This window comes from Tribolium madens, unplaced genomic scaffold, assembly GCF_015345945.1.
Source record: "Tribolium madens isolate multiple individuals breed KSU strain unplaced genomic scaffold, Tmad_KSU_1.1 Scaffold_96;HRSCAF=242;Tcas5.2_LG5, whole genome shotgun sequence".
In the NCBI taxonomy this organism is placed as follows: domain Eukaryota; kingdom Metazoa; phylum Arthropoda; class Insecta; order Coleoptera; family Tenebrionidae; genus Tribolium; species Tribolium madens.
This window is the reverse complement of record NW_025401068.1, coordinates 1,844,789-1,857,629: the sequence shown is the minus strand read 5'-3', so window position 1 is coordinate 1,857,629 and position 12,841 is coordinate 1,844,789. Positions and strand designations below refer to the sequence as shown.

At 31.1% G+C, this 12,841-nt stretch overlaps 4 protein-coding genes across 6 annotated transcripts; 1 reads left to right on the top strand and 3 right to left on the bottom strand.

Annotated features, from left to right (window-relative positions):
- Positions 1-7,568: 7,568 nt before the first annotated feature.
- Positions 7,569-8,361, bottom strand: LOC123012506 (60S ribosomal protein L17). 2 transcript variants are annotated; one of them, XM_044410467.1, is made up of 2 exons: positions 8,244-8,361; positions 7,569-8,182 (listed from the first exon to the last, which is right to left on the bottom strand). In XM_044410467.1, exon 2 carries the CDS (start codon positions 8,174-8,176, stop codon positions 7,628-7,630), a length of 549 nt encoding a protein of 182 aa, XP_044266402.1. In that variant the 5' UTR covers positions 8,177-8,182; positions 8,244-8,361; the 3' UTR covers positions 7,569-7,627. The 2 variants fall into 2 exon arrangements, with proteins under 2 accessions (XP_044266402.1, XP_044266401.1); XM_044410466.1 differs by having other exon boundaries at positions 8,230-8,351.
- Positions 8,362-8,476: 115 nt separating this feature from the next.
- Positions 8,477-10,217, bottom strand: LOC123012471. The gene is made up of 3 exons (XM_044410418.1): positions 9,727-10,217; positions 9,476-9,678; positions 8,477-9,424 (listed from the first exon to the last, which is right to left on the bottom strand). Exons 1-3 carry the CDS (start codon positions 10,080-10,082, stop codon positions 8,544-8,546), a joined length of 1,440 nt encoding a protein of 479 aa, XP_044266353.1. The 5' UTR covers positions 10,083-10,217; the 3' UTR covers positions 8,477-8,543.
- On the bottom strand, positions 10,171-11,127 carry LOC123012497. The gene is made up of 3 exons (XM_044410457.1): positions 10,756-11,127; positions 10,440-10,700; positions 10,171-10,394 (listed from the first exon to the last, which is right to left on the bottom strand). Exons 1-3 carry the CDS (start codon positions 11,051-11,053, stop codon positions 10,225-10,227), a joined length of 729 nt encoding a protein of 242 aa, XP_044266392.1. The 5' UTR covers positions 11,054-11,127; the 3' UTR covers positions 10,171-10,224.
- Positions 11,128-11,164: 37 nt separating this feature from the next.
- LOC123012490 (ribonuclease P protein subunit p30) lies at positions 11,165-12,651 on the top strand. Of its 2 annotated transcripts, XM_044410449.1 has the most exons (8): positions 11,168-11,208; positions 11,255-11,363; positions 11,416-11,552; positions 11,602-11,673; positions 11,721-11,789; positions 11,830-12,104; positions 12,324-12,403; positions 12,454-12,651. In XM_044410449.1, exons 2-8 carry the CDS (start codon positions 11,267-11,269, stop codon positions 12,594-12,596), a joined length of 873 nt encoding a protein of 290 aa, XP_044266384.1. In that variant the 5' UTR covers positions 11,168-11,208; positions 11,255-11,266; the 3' UTR covers positions 12,597-12,651. The 2 variants fall into 2 exon arrangements, with proteins under 2 accessions (XP_044266383.1, XP_044266384.1); XM_044410448.1 differs by having other exon boundaries at positions 11,165-11,363.
- The last annotated feature ends 190 nt before the right edge of the window (positions 12,652-12,841 follow it).

Here is a 12,841-nt window from a genome sequence, read left to right as displayed (position 1 = left end):
TTTCGCTTTTTCAGCATTTTCTGGAGAGGTACAAGGTAGATTATCAGCATTCGACATTTTGCACTATAAACTACACCAGTTATTCACCAGTTAAATCAATCAATTTCGAAATCTCAACACAAATTCCAAAACTGACGCGTGACGTTTGTTATGATTTTATTGCAAAGCGTCCTGATTATTGAGATAATTTACTTGATTATTGGTGTGTTGCTCTTTTCTCTCCGTCTGAATCGTTTGCAGATAAAATAGTATATGTTATTTGGTGTAAAAGTGAGTTTATGTGGCTCAGCTGAATCCATTTGCCTCACTCCGTTCGGCAAAATGAACGTTCAGCTTCGCCACATAAACAATCACTTTTACTCCTAATAACATAACCTACTATTTTAAATGGCAACCCACTATAAAATCATTTTTCTCATAAAAGCTATACTCTAAGGATTACAACTATCCGCTTTAAATTTGATTTTTTCAAAAAAAATTTTACACGTAAATTGCAAATTTTGACAAAAAAAATCGCATAACTCAAAAACAAAACAAAATTTCGTTCTGAAAATACGATCACATTTTTTATATTACTTTAATTTATATTAATTATTATTTGCTGGAGGCAAATGATTAAAAATAAAACCGCTTGGTTCCATACTTTATATTCACCCTGTATATAATAAAGCACTGGTGCAAGAAAATTTATTTACCATTGCTTCCCAGACGCGAATGAAGCTACTATACTAATAAATTGTACCTAAATATGAAACAGTTTTTTCTTCATAGATATTACTTATTATACAAAGTGAATAAAAAGTATGGAACCAAGCGTTTTTTTAATCATTTATTTTCTGAAAATAATACATAATTAATAAAAATTAAAGTGCTAGAAAATATGATCTTTGGAAATTAAATTTTGTCTAATTGAATTAGGTATGCGATTTTTTTTCAAAATAGTAATTTATACAAGGTGATTCAAAAGTGTCGGACCATCTCTTAAATGGTGATAAAGTACATCCAACTGAGTACAAAGCGTTTAACAAACTAGCAAATTCAACAATAAATTAAATCCCACAACATTGAGAACAAAAGAGCAAGATGTCTACATGAAAATATGGAAATTGTTTTTTTTTTCAAAAAAAATCTGAATTTATTTTTATTCTTAAATGAAAGTTTTGTATCACCATTTGAGAGATGGTCCGACACTTTTGAATTACTTTGTATGAAATTTTTTTCTCTAACAATTGAATAAAATGTAGACAGTTGCAATTCTTAGATCATAATTGATTGATTAAGATAATGGATTGGTTGCCATTTGAAAATATTTAAAATTGTGCAGATTTCATAAACAAAACAATTTTGAAATATTTTATTTTTGAGAAACGTATACCTTATATATTTTTTTTGTTATCATTCATCATTTTTTTCAAAAAATACGTTTGGTTCCATACTCCTGGTACCTGGTATGTAATAAAATGATATAAAATTCCATAGAGAAAGAGATTATAATTTTAACTAATAAGAGTAATAAGCATCATACTCGGCATTATATTTATCAGTTGTTAGTGAATTTAAAGAAAAATATTATGAAGTCTACACCACTGGTCATCAGAAGCAATTGTTCCAGCACGTTCTAAATCGTGACAAATCTGTTTTATTAATTGTAAATCGTCCGTATCGCCAGCACACAATCAAAATTATTATTGTTGAAATACAAAAGAAATGCTTGAAGCTCCGAGCTCGACATAAATCAGTGAGCGCAACCATGTTCAATTAAATAGCCAACCAGGTTTGTTACTTCTATCTGTTATCGGCATCGGAGATTTAATTTATTAGTAACAGAAAGTCGGATCATTTTTGCACTAATTGATAATTTACATAGAACAAAATCGTGTAACTTTAATGTTGAATGAGTCGATGAAAAGCCGCCTGTTTATAACCAACTTAGAAAATTTATTAGAGTAATATATCTTAAAAGCATGTGCGACGCATCCACGATTCAGCAATAATATCGATTTATACTACCATAGGTTTTAAATGCCTTTTATGGAAGCTCTTAATGGGTAAACACAAAATGACATTACCTTTATAAATTTCTTCGTGACAGCAGCGTTGTATAACGTTACAAGTACAAGTATGCTTGCTGTATTTTATGACAATATCTTAATTTTTTAACGTTCGTGGTTATTAATGATGACATTTCAAGTATTTATTGTTTGTTCGGTAACGTTTCCGATTTTAAAATAATAAAATATGTTGGGAGAAAAACCAAAAATACGTCAACTTTCCCCATTGAACGCGACCAAAACGGTTTCCTAATCGTATTAGAGAATTACACACCTCTACCTGTCTCGAAATTTATTAGACCCAACCCTAGATAAGGGTTCGGCTTTAATCCTCACTTGAATAAAACAATCGGACTAATTTCCTTTTTTCTAAACGTTCAATAAAACGAACAAATGTCTCGAATCTTATCACTGCATTCTCGCCCTATCGCTCTATTCAACTTTAACCTCTCTACGACTTGTGTTTCATAAGAATCGTTACTTTTTATCTATGTTCCAACAACACTTATTTTTCCATATGGACCATGAAGATTTTACTGCCACTACAAACGGAGAAATTCGACCCAAAACACACAAACATACAGGGGAGAATTATGAGACGTTAGGTCGTTGTTGTATTATTATCTCTTACAACCCTTTAGTATAGAAGAGTGCCCACGTAAAGAGCTGACAGTATGGAAGAGGTCTGTAGCCAACTGTGGGTAACGGTGTCAAAGGAGTGTGACGGCATTGTAGAGTAAACAAATCTACGATGAAGCCTGTCAATGGGCATCAAATGCGGTCGTGGAGGCGGACTTGGGCTAACATCAAGACTTTTTAATAATAATCATACAATCAGTCGTCATTTTAATTCAGAATTTAAATGTGAACTAAGGCTGTCGCACGATAACCAATTTTTTTTACAAAATATCCAAATATAAATGTTAAAAACTGTTTTTGTGACATTTTGTAATGTGTTTATATTAACCACAAGAGATGAACGACATTTTTAAATGCAGAACAATTTACTTTTAATTCTTCCTACTCGTATATGTATGTGGGAGTACATCTAACAAAATGAAATATTTGTTATAGAAAATGTTTCTTTTTTAGAATACTTTTCTTTTTTTTTTTAGTTTATACAGGATGCGCTAAAACTCGCGCCCCAGAGAAAAATGTCAGGTAGGATACCATCAGGAACATGGAAAAAATGTTAAAAAAATTCAATCTATAAAAATGTCGAAGTTATGAAAGTTTAAATTTTGCACTTTGACAATTTATCAATAATTATCCAAGTTTTTTTGCTACAGTCTATTAGATAGAAGAGGAAACAAGAAAGTTGTATCCTAAATTGTAATTCTGTTTAATGTTAGTTGTGACTTTTATTAGCAAAATTTTTGATATTTACTAAATAACTACAAAAAAACATATTCAAGATTATCAGTATCTTTATAAAATATGTCAAATTTCAAAAAATAAATGACAAAATTTTTTGATAGATTTTTTTAAACATTTTTTCCATGTTCCTGGTATCTTATTTTACTTGAAATTTTCCTTGGTGCGCGAGTTCTGACACACCCTATATTTATATAAAATATAAGCATTAAAACAAATAAAAATTGTGGTTATTAAACATTATTTCCTCTCAAAAGGAATAAAGTGACGCTTTAATCCCTCCTTTTTGACTAATCAATAATATGGTACTTGTTCCTTCGGAAACAAAAATAAATGAAATATTGATTTTACTTTAACAATTAACTAGAATTGAAAAAATTGAATCCTCTGAGTGTTTTTTAACATAAACAAACTCTGTGATATACATTTTTACTTTTAAAATTGCTATAAAATGAATTAAATATTTTGACAAATTATAACTTTCTTATCTTATTATTAATTTATTCTGATGGCAAAAAAAATTATATGCATCTCTGGAATAAACATAGTTGTTATTCCTCGAAAAAAATGCCCTCGGTCGCCTCTAATATTATACCGTAAAATCAAAAATTATCTTGGTCAAGGGTGTTGTTCTATTGATACATAAATATTATTACTATTACATTATTGGTTTCAAATTTACTTTTAAGTTTTAATCACGAGTACCTAGGGTACTTTTAATCTTTGTGTCAAAAAATTTATTGGTGATAGTGAATATAAATTAGGATGTTTTAGGTGACTACTAAGGCTACAGTTGCCTATAAAAGTTTGAGGTTTGAATTTGAGAGTCAAGAGCGACGGGTAATTGCGCTCAACGGTCAATCGCACTCAACGGTCAATCGCGCTCATGTTATTTTTCACTTATTTGAGTGTTATTTGAATTTGTTTATGGACCGCCATCGAACTTTGTAATAAGGGAAGTATCTCGTGCATAAGCCGTCTTATTCAGCAGTGAAATATTTGAGTAGTGTTGTTCGATGTGTTTTGCGTACTGCTGTTATTACTTCACTTAATATTTCTACATAGGTTTATAAAGCCATTTTACATTTTTTCTTAATAAAAAAAATGGAAATACTGCATCTACACTTGTTAATTAAAACGTTATTAATAATTTTTGACAAATATCCGTCTTTGAAGTTATGTCAGTATTTTTAAAACTTCAACACAATCTGGGCAATTGCGCTCAGCCTGAAATATGATTTTTTTCAAAGAATTTGGTAAAAACGAGCTATGGTATAAGAGTTTTTGTGGAAAGTGGATTCATGCAAACTGTTCAGGGGCTGATGGTCCACATGAATATATTTGTGATTATTGCAAATAAAATTTAAAATGTTAAATTGTTATCGCAAAGTAAAATTATTTTTTAAAACGAAATATAATCTTCTCTTGAGTTATTTATTAATATAGTTTAGTTTTTTACTTTTTTGGTGTGCATTTTAAAGTAATAGTTAACTTATTTCAATTTTACGCCATTGCATTTACTTAAGCGGCATTACCCTACTCAGTTGGACAATGACTCTCTATGCGCGTTATTGTAAAATCTTTTTTTTTACATGTTTGACTTTTATTTCGAGGATTTTTTACATAGAGTTGGTTTCTCTACATTTCGGTTAACCGATTGGCGAAAACAGAACTATAGAATATTATTATTTCTCTCAAAATATCAGTTTGAAATTAGGTGAGCGCTAATACCCATCGCTCCCCTAAGTGATACCAACTTAAGGATAAAAGTCACAGACGGTCCCCCGCATTTAAATCTCTAATAAAATTAATAATAATCCAATTATCTCGTTTCCGCCCCTAAAAAATCGGGATAGTTGCGATTTTAAGGGTTGTGTTCTAAGTATATTAAACAAGTGCGGATATTGGCACCCATCGGGATGGTCAGCCCATCCGCATTACAAAAAAAATACAAACAATCTCAAAAAAGGTTCTTGGCCAATTGACGCGTTAGAAAATGTTGTAGCAACATTTCGAATTGGAACTGGGAAGCAGAAGTGCTAAATAATTTGCTATCTTTATTCTTTATTATTCCACATTTAAAGATCGTTTGAAGAACGGTATAACTGCCAAACCAGTAATGTGTTTTTACCCAAGAACAGGAACAAGAAATTTTAGATCATTGTCTTAATTTATCCAAAATGTCCTACTGATCTCAGAAAAGTCGTTTTTGAATACTTATGCAGATATTGATATACCCTATCTATTCAACAAAAGCAAAAACTTGCCGGCAAGGATTGGCTTCAAGGTTTTGTAAAAAGACATCCAGCCATTAGTCTTAGAAAACCTGAAGTTACGTTAGTTAACCGAAAGATAAAAAAGAGCAAAAATGCGAAGTGCTCAAAAATTTTGACCGCCACTCTTGAAAAGAAAAATTTGAAAGAAAAGGAAGCAAAAAAAATAGGAGACAGTTAGGAGAAAAATATGGTTAAAAAACAATCAGCACCGCAAACAAAGAGTACAAAGACATCTAAGATCAAGTGTTCAACCTCAGCAAATATCAAAAGAGCTAATAAGAAGTTAAGAATCGAATGTGTGCGACGACGAGTTCTCAGAAAATTGAAGTCTGCAGGACTTAGCAGTAGTGAACAGGGAAAAGATGAAACATGTAGCAACTGAGCACATAAAAATTGCTGAGAAGAAAAGAATGCAAAAAAAATGCGATTTTTGTTCAATTTGTTTTTGTTTTTTTTTTGAGTTTAAAATCAATTTCAATTTTTAAATATACACTTCAGTCTATTAATTTGTATTCATATTTCTTCTCTTTTGGGCGGTATGGCCCGACATCTCAAAGCAAGCTATACTATAACTATAAAAAACAAATTTTCTACAAGTTTCCTATAAATTGATTGAATTAAAGCATTAGAAGTAAAATTTTTCACACTAAAAATCAGAACAACTTGACAACATTTTCTAAAAGTATCATAGATGCATAGCATCTGGAAAAACAAACATATTATTATTCATCATTACTTTTGCTAGAAGTGGTAGTAAAATACAGAGAATTAGATGAACTCAATGGACCTTTTTGTAAGTAATTTTTTGTTTCTTCAAAGATCATAATATTCATAATTCAAAACACACTCTTTTGATCGCATAGCCTACATCTACAACCTTTTTCTTGGTGTAAATAATTAATAATTTAGGCATCACTGCCGGAGTATAAAGCTTTTTTTTCAAATTCTCTGTTAGTTTCTTATATTGTGAAAGGAACATTAAAACATATGCCTACATAATTCGTAATTGCATTTCCATTATCCATTTATAACCAACTTGTTGAGGATGCTACTGCAGCCTCCCTTAACGAGCAGTTATAAATCATATCAAACGCCACAACTTGCAAATTTATGAGACATTTCACATTCCTTTATTTCGTTTAACATACAATTGATATAATAGGTAGGTGATTTATTAAATGTTCAAATCTAAATAATGTTCTTTGCCATTTTGTTGATGTTCAATTTTAGTACAACGATAAAAAACATGAATATGCGTAAAGCATATGCGTTAATTTATAATATCTAACATACATATTATAAAAGTAATTTAATTCATTTAATCAAAAATAACAGAGCAAAAAAATGGCAAATAATTTGTAAAAAAAAGTTTAAGAAGTGTCCATTTTGTGTAAAAAATAATAAACTACCAAGTTATCAGTATTCTCAATATTTTAAAATTTTAATTCACTTGTAGTATCTAAGTCTTACCGGGTGACTATTATTGTTTGTGGAAAAAAAACCTGATGGGCAACATTGAATTATTGGTAATCCTTCTAATTTAACGTTTCAATTTGAGTTCCAAGAAAAGTCAGGTTGACAAACTAAAATTTTAAATTTGATGTCAACCTAAGAACAAAAATCAGTCATTTACTGTCCCCAGTATTTAAATTCCATGTCCGAGTGCATAGGCAACCAATTATACACATAAAAATTCACGCTAATGGTAAACCTTAGGAGTGTTTTTTATTCTCCCGAAAACTTATTGGAAGGAAAAATAACAATTCTGTAATAAAAAATACTGAATTTGAACTCAATCGATCATAAAATAATTGCAACGTCGAAACTCTCACTGAATCCGGTGATGGGTTAAGAAATAAACAAATTGTTTGCAAAAAAACTTGTATTCCGTCAAGTCTTACATCTTATTAATCAAAGAAAATAAAATTAATGAGCAGCCGCTGCCGCTTTACTCTTTTTAGACTTCTCCACTGTCTTCTTCTTGCCCACTTTCTTTGGAGGTTCGGCGACACTCTCTCCTTCAGTCAACCACAGTTCAATGTGACACGGAGACGACATATAGGGGTTAATCCTACCGTGTGCCCTGTATGTCCTACGCCTTAAACAGGCGGCACGATTGACTTGAATATGTTCAACAACAAGCCTATCAACATCCAAGCCGCTGTAATCCGCGTTACTCTCGGCATTCCTCAACAATTGGAGCAAAAATTCGGCCGATTTCTTCGGCCAACGGCCCTGTGTTGTGCCCCATTGCTTAGCTTGGGCGCATCTGCCGACGCCTCCATTGAACTTCCTGAATGGAACACACTCTTTCTGCGCCAGGACGTTCTTCAAGTAGGCTACAGCACGCTTCAGGGGCATCTTCTTGATAGCATTAGCGGTTTCACATGTGTTTTTAAAGTGAACTCGCAGGTTAGAGCCACGTGCTTTGCAAGATTTAGCCGCATTGTCCGGCTCCCGTGCGTAACGACCCATTTTTCCCTAAAAACACACAGATTATTACAGAATAGTTGTTTCGCAACACCTACAATTAATTTATTACTTAATTTTTGGCAAAAAAATGCCGAAAATAATCACCACAGTTCTGTGTACCTGACAGAACCTGTAAGAAAGAAATGGCGGACCGACTTCCGGTACTGTCAAACGTCAGGGGCGCCAACACAAACGCGCCAAATTCAAAATAAAAGCGAGATTATTGCTAAAAACTTTAATCAGTATAAAATATAAACAAATATAATTTAGCAAAAATAAATATTTACAATCCTCTATAAGTCTATAATATATACAAATATAATATTAAGTGTTAGTTATATAAATGTTTTAAATGTTCTGTTACAAGAATTTATAGTAGAATTTTTTCACCAACAACAATTTTCTTCGGTTTATTTATATTTAAGTACAACACCATTGATAAAACGCTTATAATCGAACCAACAACAACAATGTAAAAGATATATCTGAACCAGAAATCGTTGTGCATATCTTCAACATTGTGAACCCACCAAACCATACACATGATAAAATTTTGTAGATAAACTAAGGAAAAGTAACCATAATACATAAATTTCGTTTTCTTAAACTTGATTTTAAACTCTATAATACAGAAAATATAAATAAGTCCTATAAACACAAAAAATAAAGCTTTGGCTCTTTTAACATCATCACTTTTGACATCATAAACTAAAAAAGCAACAACTAGAAGAAAATGTGCCAGAAGCAACCAGATAGTTGCATTAGGATAGAAGAAAAAGAATGCAGAAATTGCTAATATTCTCACTAGCAAAAAACACAACCACCAGCAAAATGCAACAAGTTTTCCTGCTAAATCGTCTTCGGGTAATCCTTTAATAACTGCAACTCGTTTAATGTTAAAATCGGGCTCTGAAGTTTCTTGGTATAGTTTTCGCAAGGGTCCATCAATTACCGACGTTTCTCTAAGGGTTCCAGGGAGTTCTTTCAAAGATCCTGTTGAAGGTTCCATAAAAGAACCGCTACTTCTCCGACTTTCCGATATAATAACAGGGTCATCCTCATTCTTTTTAGTTTCAGCGGGTTTTAAAGGTGAATCAATTTGATCAATGGTAGGATCTTTAGGCTTTTTATAGGCTTTAAACCAAGGATATTGCTTTCCTGCCAGCTTTTGAGTCTTAAATCGGTGATAAAACGCAACTGTTGCTGCTAATTTAGCCAGATTAAACACAAAACTTAAAATTTCGGCGTCAGCTGAAAAAAAAAAACTGACAATAAAATATGTTATTTAAAGTCTAGTCTTACTCGTTTGTTTGTGTGTGTCTTCAACTTGTCTCATTATTATGTTGATGTGAAGTAACATTTGTGGCAATGATTGTAAAAATGCTTGAAAAAAGAAATACAATTCGATAGAACGTGGTGCTGTTATTGTTTGTATTGCTTCCGATATTGTTTTTTCATCATTTGAACGCATTCCTTCTATTGACCAAAATATTCGTTCCGCAAATCTGTAATTATTTTATTCATACTTATCACCAATAAAAAAATTCTCTTACCTCCATATAGCCCACACGGGGAATAATAAATGTTCCAAAGTTTTTATCAACCACCACAAGAAATTATCACACCCACAACCCTCCATTTCTGGCCACAACTCCCATGATGATGTTACCACAATATATGAACAAAGTGAGGGAAAATAAATAATAAATAAAGTGACTGAAGCCCATATGGGGTCTTCATCCTTATAGTGTCTAAACACCACCACACAATCACTTGCAAATAAAAAAATATACAACAAAAAAGAACAGACTGAAGGTATGAAATAATTTATAATGATATCTTGTCTGGGCGTAAGTTCATAATTTAAAAACGTTTTTCTTAAATAAACTTGTCCTTTTTCAACACCCATTGTTCAAAAAATTATTTTCAGGTTTCCGACATGTTGAGTCAAATTTTATCACACGTTATCGTTATCTCTATATTGATAAACATGAGTCAATGTTAACATATTTTATTTTACACATTTTTCTAACTTAAAACAGATTAGAAAATTATCTAGCAGGGTGCAAACCTTCCAAATAAAACGAATGTTTTTCCAACATTTCTGCTACAGGGTCTTGTTTATTACATTCTGGGTCATATTTTGGTCCTAAAGCCCATAATGAATCTAAATCGTATAAAATTCTAGCTTCTCGAGAAAATATGTGAAGCGCTATGTTACCTAAAATTTCAATTAGTAAACAGTTTTTAAAATAACTTTAATTACCTAAATCTAAAGCTAACCAATCCTTTGAGTTTTCACCTTCAAGCTTAGGAATAAGATCACTTTTGTACATTTTTTTCTTATAAATCATACGAACAAATTGTGCAATTGCTTTCATATGTTTGTGTGATTTTCCAGTGACAACACAAATGTATTCAACATATTGAATTTCTTTAGGGACAGCAGCTACAAATATGTCCTCAGCATTTTCAGTATGAAGAACTTGAATTAAGTCCTCAATATCATAGACACCATTGACACCTCCTTTAAATAGGCATTAATTATAAACAATGTTTAAAAAACTATGTGGAAGTAATACTCTCTAAATTAAGACCCTCAAAAGGATCAGGTGCCTCCTCTTCAATTGCATTTACCGGATTTGAGTATTTACTTCGATCTTCGTAAATATCAAGTATGACTTCAGAATCCTCATCTCTAAAAACCTGGTATTTTGAGCTCATTTCACCAAGGGGTGTCTTGGTAGTATTTTTGGATGTGTCTGAAGGTTGGAGTTTTTCACCTTTGTCAGATTTCATTCTTTGGTGGACACAATTTTGTAACAAATAGTAACACTGCTTTTGTGGGCGCGTTTTACTCAAAAATCGTGTCACAAACATGTTTAGTATTTTGTAAAATAAATCTAGATTTTGTGCATCTTAACCTCTAAATATGACATAACAAAAAACAGAGATAGTCATATCTTGCTTTTAAACAGTTAGAAAGAGAAAAGGAATGATTTTTGACAGATAAAGATAAACACGTGCAGATTGAGGTTAGAGATTTATTAAAAAAATATATTAACAATTTATTTTTATAAGGAATAAAAAGTCATGAAGTTGGATGTTAAAGGTTTTTTTGATTACGGGGTGTCTGATCATTGTTTAGAAAACAATAATTATGAATCGACTATTAAATTGTTGTATGATTGTAAGTGTAATAACAATTTAACAGTAAATTTCTTCCAAGTAATGAATTTCAGTCGGTTACAGAACAATAGCCATAAACCAAACACTTGTTGCAAATGAATTAGAACAGAAGAAGAAGAAGAAAAAAGGGGAACCTAGAGAAGCCCCATCAGATTTAGTACCAGAACCTTTCAAAATAACTCCACTCGATGTAATTTTTGCAATCACAGATTTTGTTTAAACTAACACAAATATTGCAGGGTTGTGAAGGTCTAACAATTTTAAACCGTCTAACGATAGTTTTTTCAAATCAAGATGTAATTCATAAAATTGTAAGTCATTGTCATGAGATTATAAACTCGTTACATTATTCTTTTAGATAAAGTCTCCACATTATAAAAAATATCACATTATTGCTGTTTTACCAGAAACAATTCAAGCAAATGCGGTGAGATTAAAGGAAAAACTTTTTACTTAGTTTTTTGTAGTTTGTTTGTAGCAACTTTGAAGCGGACATTTTATGCTTCCACCCAGAGGAAAAAAACCATATTAAACGTTCAAGGAAAATGTACAAACAACTCGTAGATAGGGGCTATCATTTTGAAATTCCTTATGCTCCAGCAATTGAAGATACCACAAAAAGGAAAAATATTATACACATGGCGCATCTATATCACATTTTTATCAAATCAAGAAATGTTATTGTGTCAAGTGTAGCTACAAAGCCCACGTTTCTTAGGGGCCCTTATGACATCATTAATTTGTAGGTGTTTCAATTTAATACTGAAATATTTACTAAAATACTAGTTTTAGTATAAGCTAACAAAGACCTTTCATTCATTCTTTCATTTTTTATATCTAAACTTTTTGATTTAGTGATTGTTTTATAACTTGTGTACTAAGCAATAAAAATTTTAATAATTAATGCAAATCATTAGATAGAGGTAAGAGCACTATTTAATGGCGTTTCTGTTTTTTTTAGAGGTTTAATATTTGGATTAAATGAAGAACAGGCGAAAAACTCGATAACATATTGTGGTCGTAAAGTTTTTATCAACGCAGGTAAATTACATGAATTAATAGTTATAAAATTTGAGTAAGTATTTTTTTAGTTGGTCGAAAACATGGTAAGGCTGTTATGTTTGCTGAAAATATAGAAAAAGAAGGGGTTTCAAATGATTTTGAGGTAATAATTGATGAAAGTGAGGAGGATATGGAAACTGATCAACCAGCATTAAAAAGAGTTAAACAATGAGTTTTTATCATGGCTTTTTTTTATTGTGTAATCAATAAAATTATTTAAATTTAAATTGTTCTTTTTTTATCATTAACAATAAAATTATGGTAATAGAAGAGAATGTATAAATAGGTGCTGATCTAATTAGTTTTTAATTGCTGTTCTCATATTTAAATAAATAACGTATTCTAATTAACAGGTTTTGATAAATCAATACAAGTTTTCATGTAAAGAAAGTTTGATTGTTGCTTATGCAATCTATA

Bases quoted from the DNA above. Each gene is read 5' to 3' on its own strand.
- LOC123012506 (XM_044410467.1), bottom strand. From the start codon at position 8,176: ATGGGTCGTTACGCACGGGAGCCGGACAATGCGGCTAAATCTTGCAAA.
- LOC123012471 (XM_044410418.1), bottom strand. From the start codon at position 10,082: ATGGGTGTTGAAAAAGGACAAGTTTATTTAAGAAAAACGTTTTTAAAT. The intron at 9,679-9,726 runs GTAAGAGAATTT...AAATAATTACAG, and splicing joins CCCGTGTGGGCTATATGGAG to ATTTGCGGAACGAATATTTT. The intron at 9,425-9,475 runs GTAAGACTAGAC...TTTTTTTTTCAG, and splicing joins AGACACACACAAACAAACGA to CTGACGCCGAAATTTTAAGT.
- LOC123012497 (XM_044410457.1), bottom strand. From the start codon at position 11,053: ATGTTTGTGACACGATTTTTGAGTAAAACGCGCCCACAAAAGCAGTGT. The intron at 10,701-10,755 runs GTATTACTTCCA...GCCTATTTAAAG, and splicing joins TGAGGGTCTTAATTTAGAGA to GAGGTGTCAATGGTGTCTAT. The intron at 10,395-10,439 runs GTAATTAAAGTT...TTGAAATTTTAG, and splicing joins TTGGTTAGCTTTAGATTTAG to GTAACATAGCGCTTCACATA.
- LOC123012490 (XM_044410448.1), top strand. From the start codon at position 11,267: ATGAAGTTGGATGTTAAAGGTTTTTTTGATTACGGGGTGTCTGATCAT. The intron at 11,364-11,415 runs GTAAGTGTAATA...AATGAATTTCAG, and splicing joins TATTAAATTGTTGTATGATT to TCGGTTACAGAACAATAGCC. The intron at 11,553-11,601 runs GTAATTTTTGCA...CAAATATTGCAG, and splicing joins TCAAAATAACTCCACTCGAT to GGTTGTGAAGGTCTAACAAT.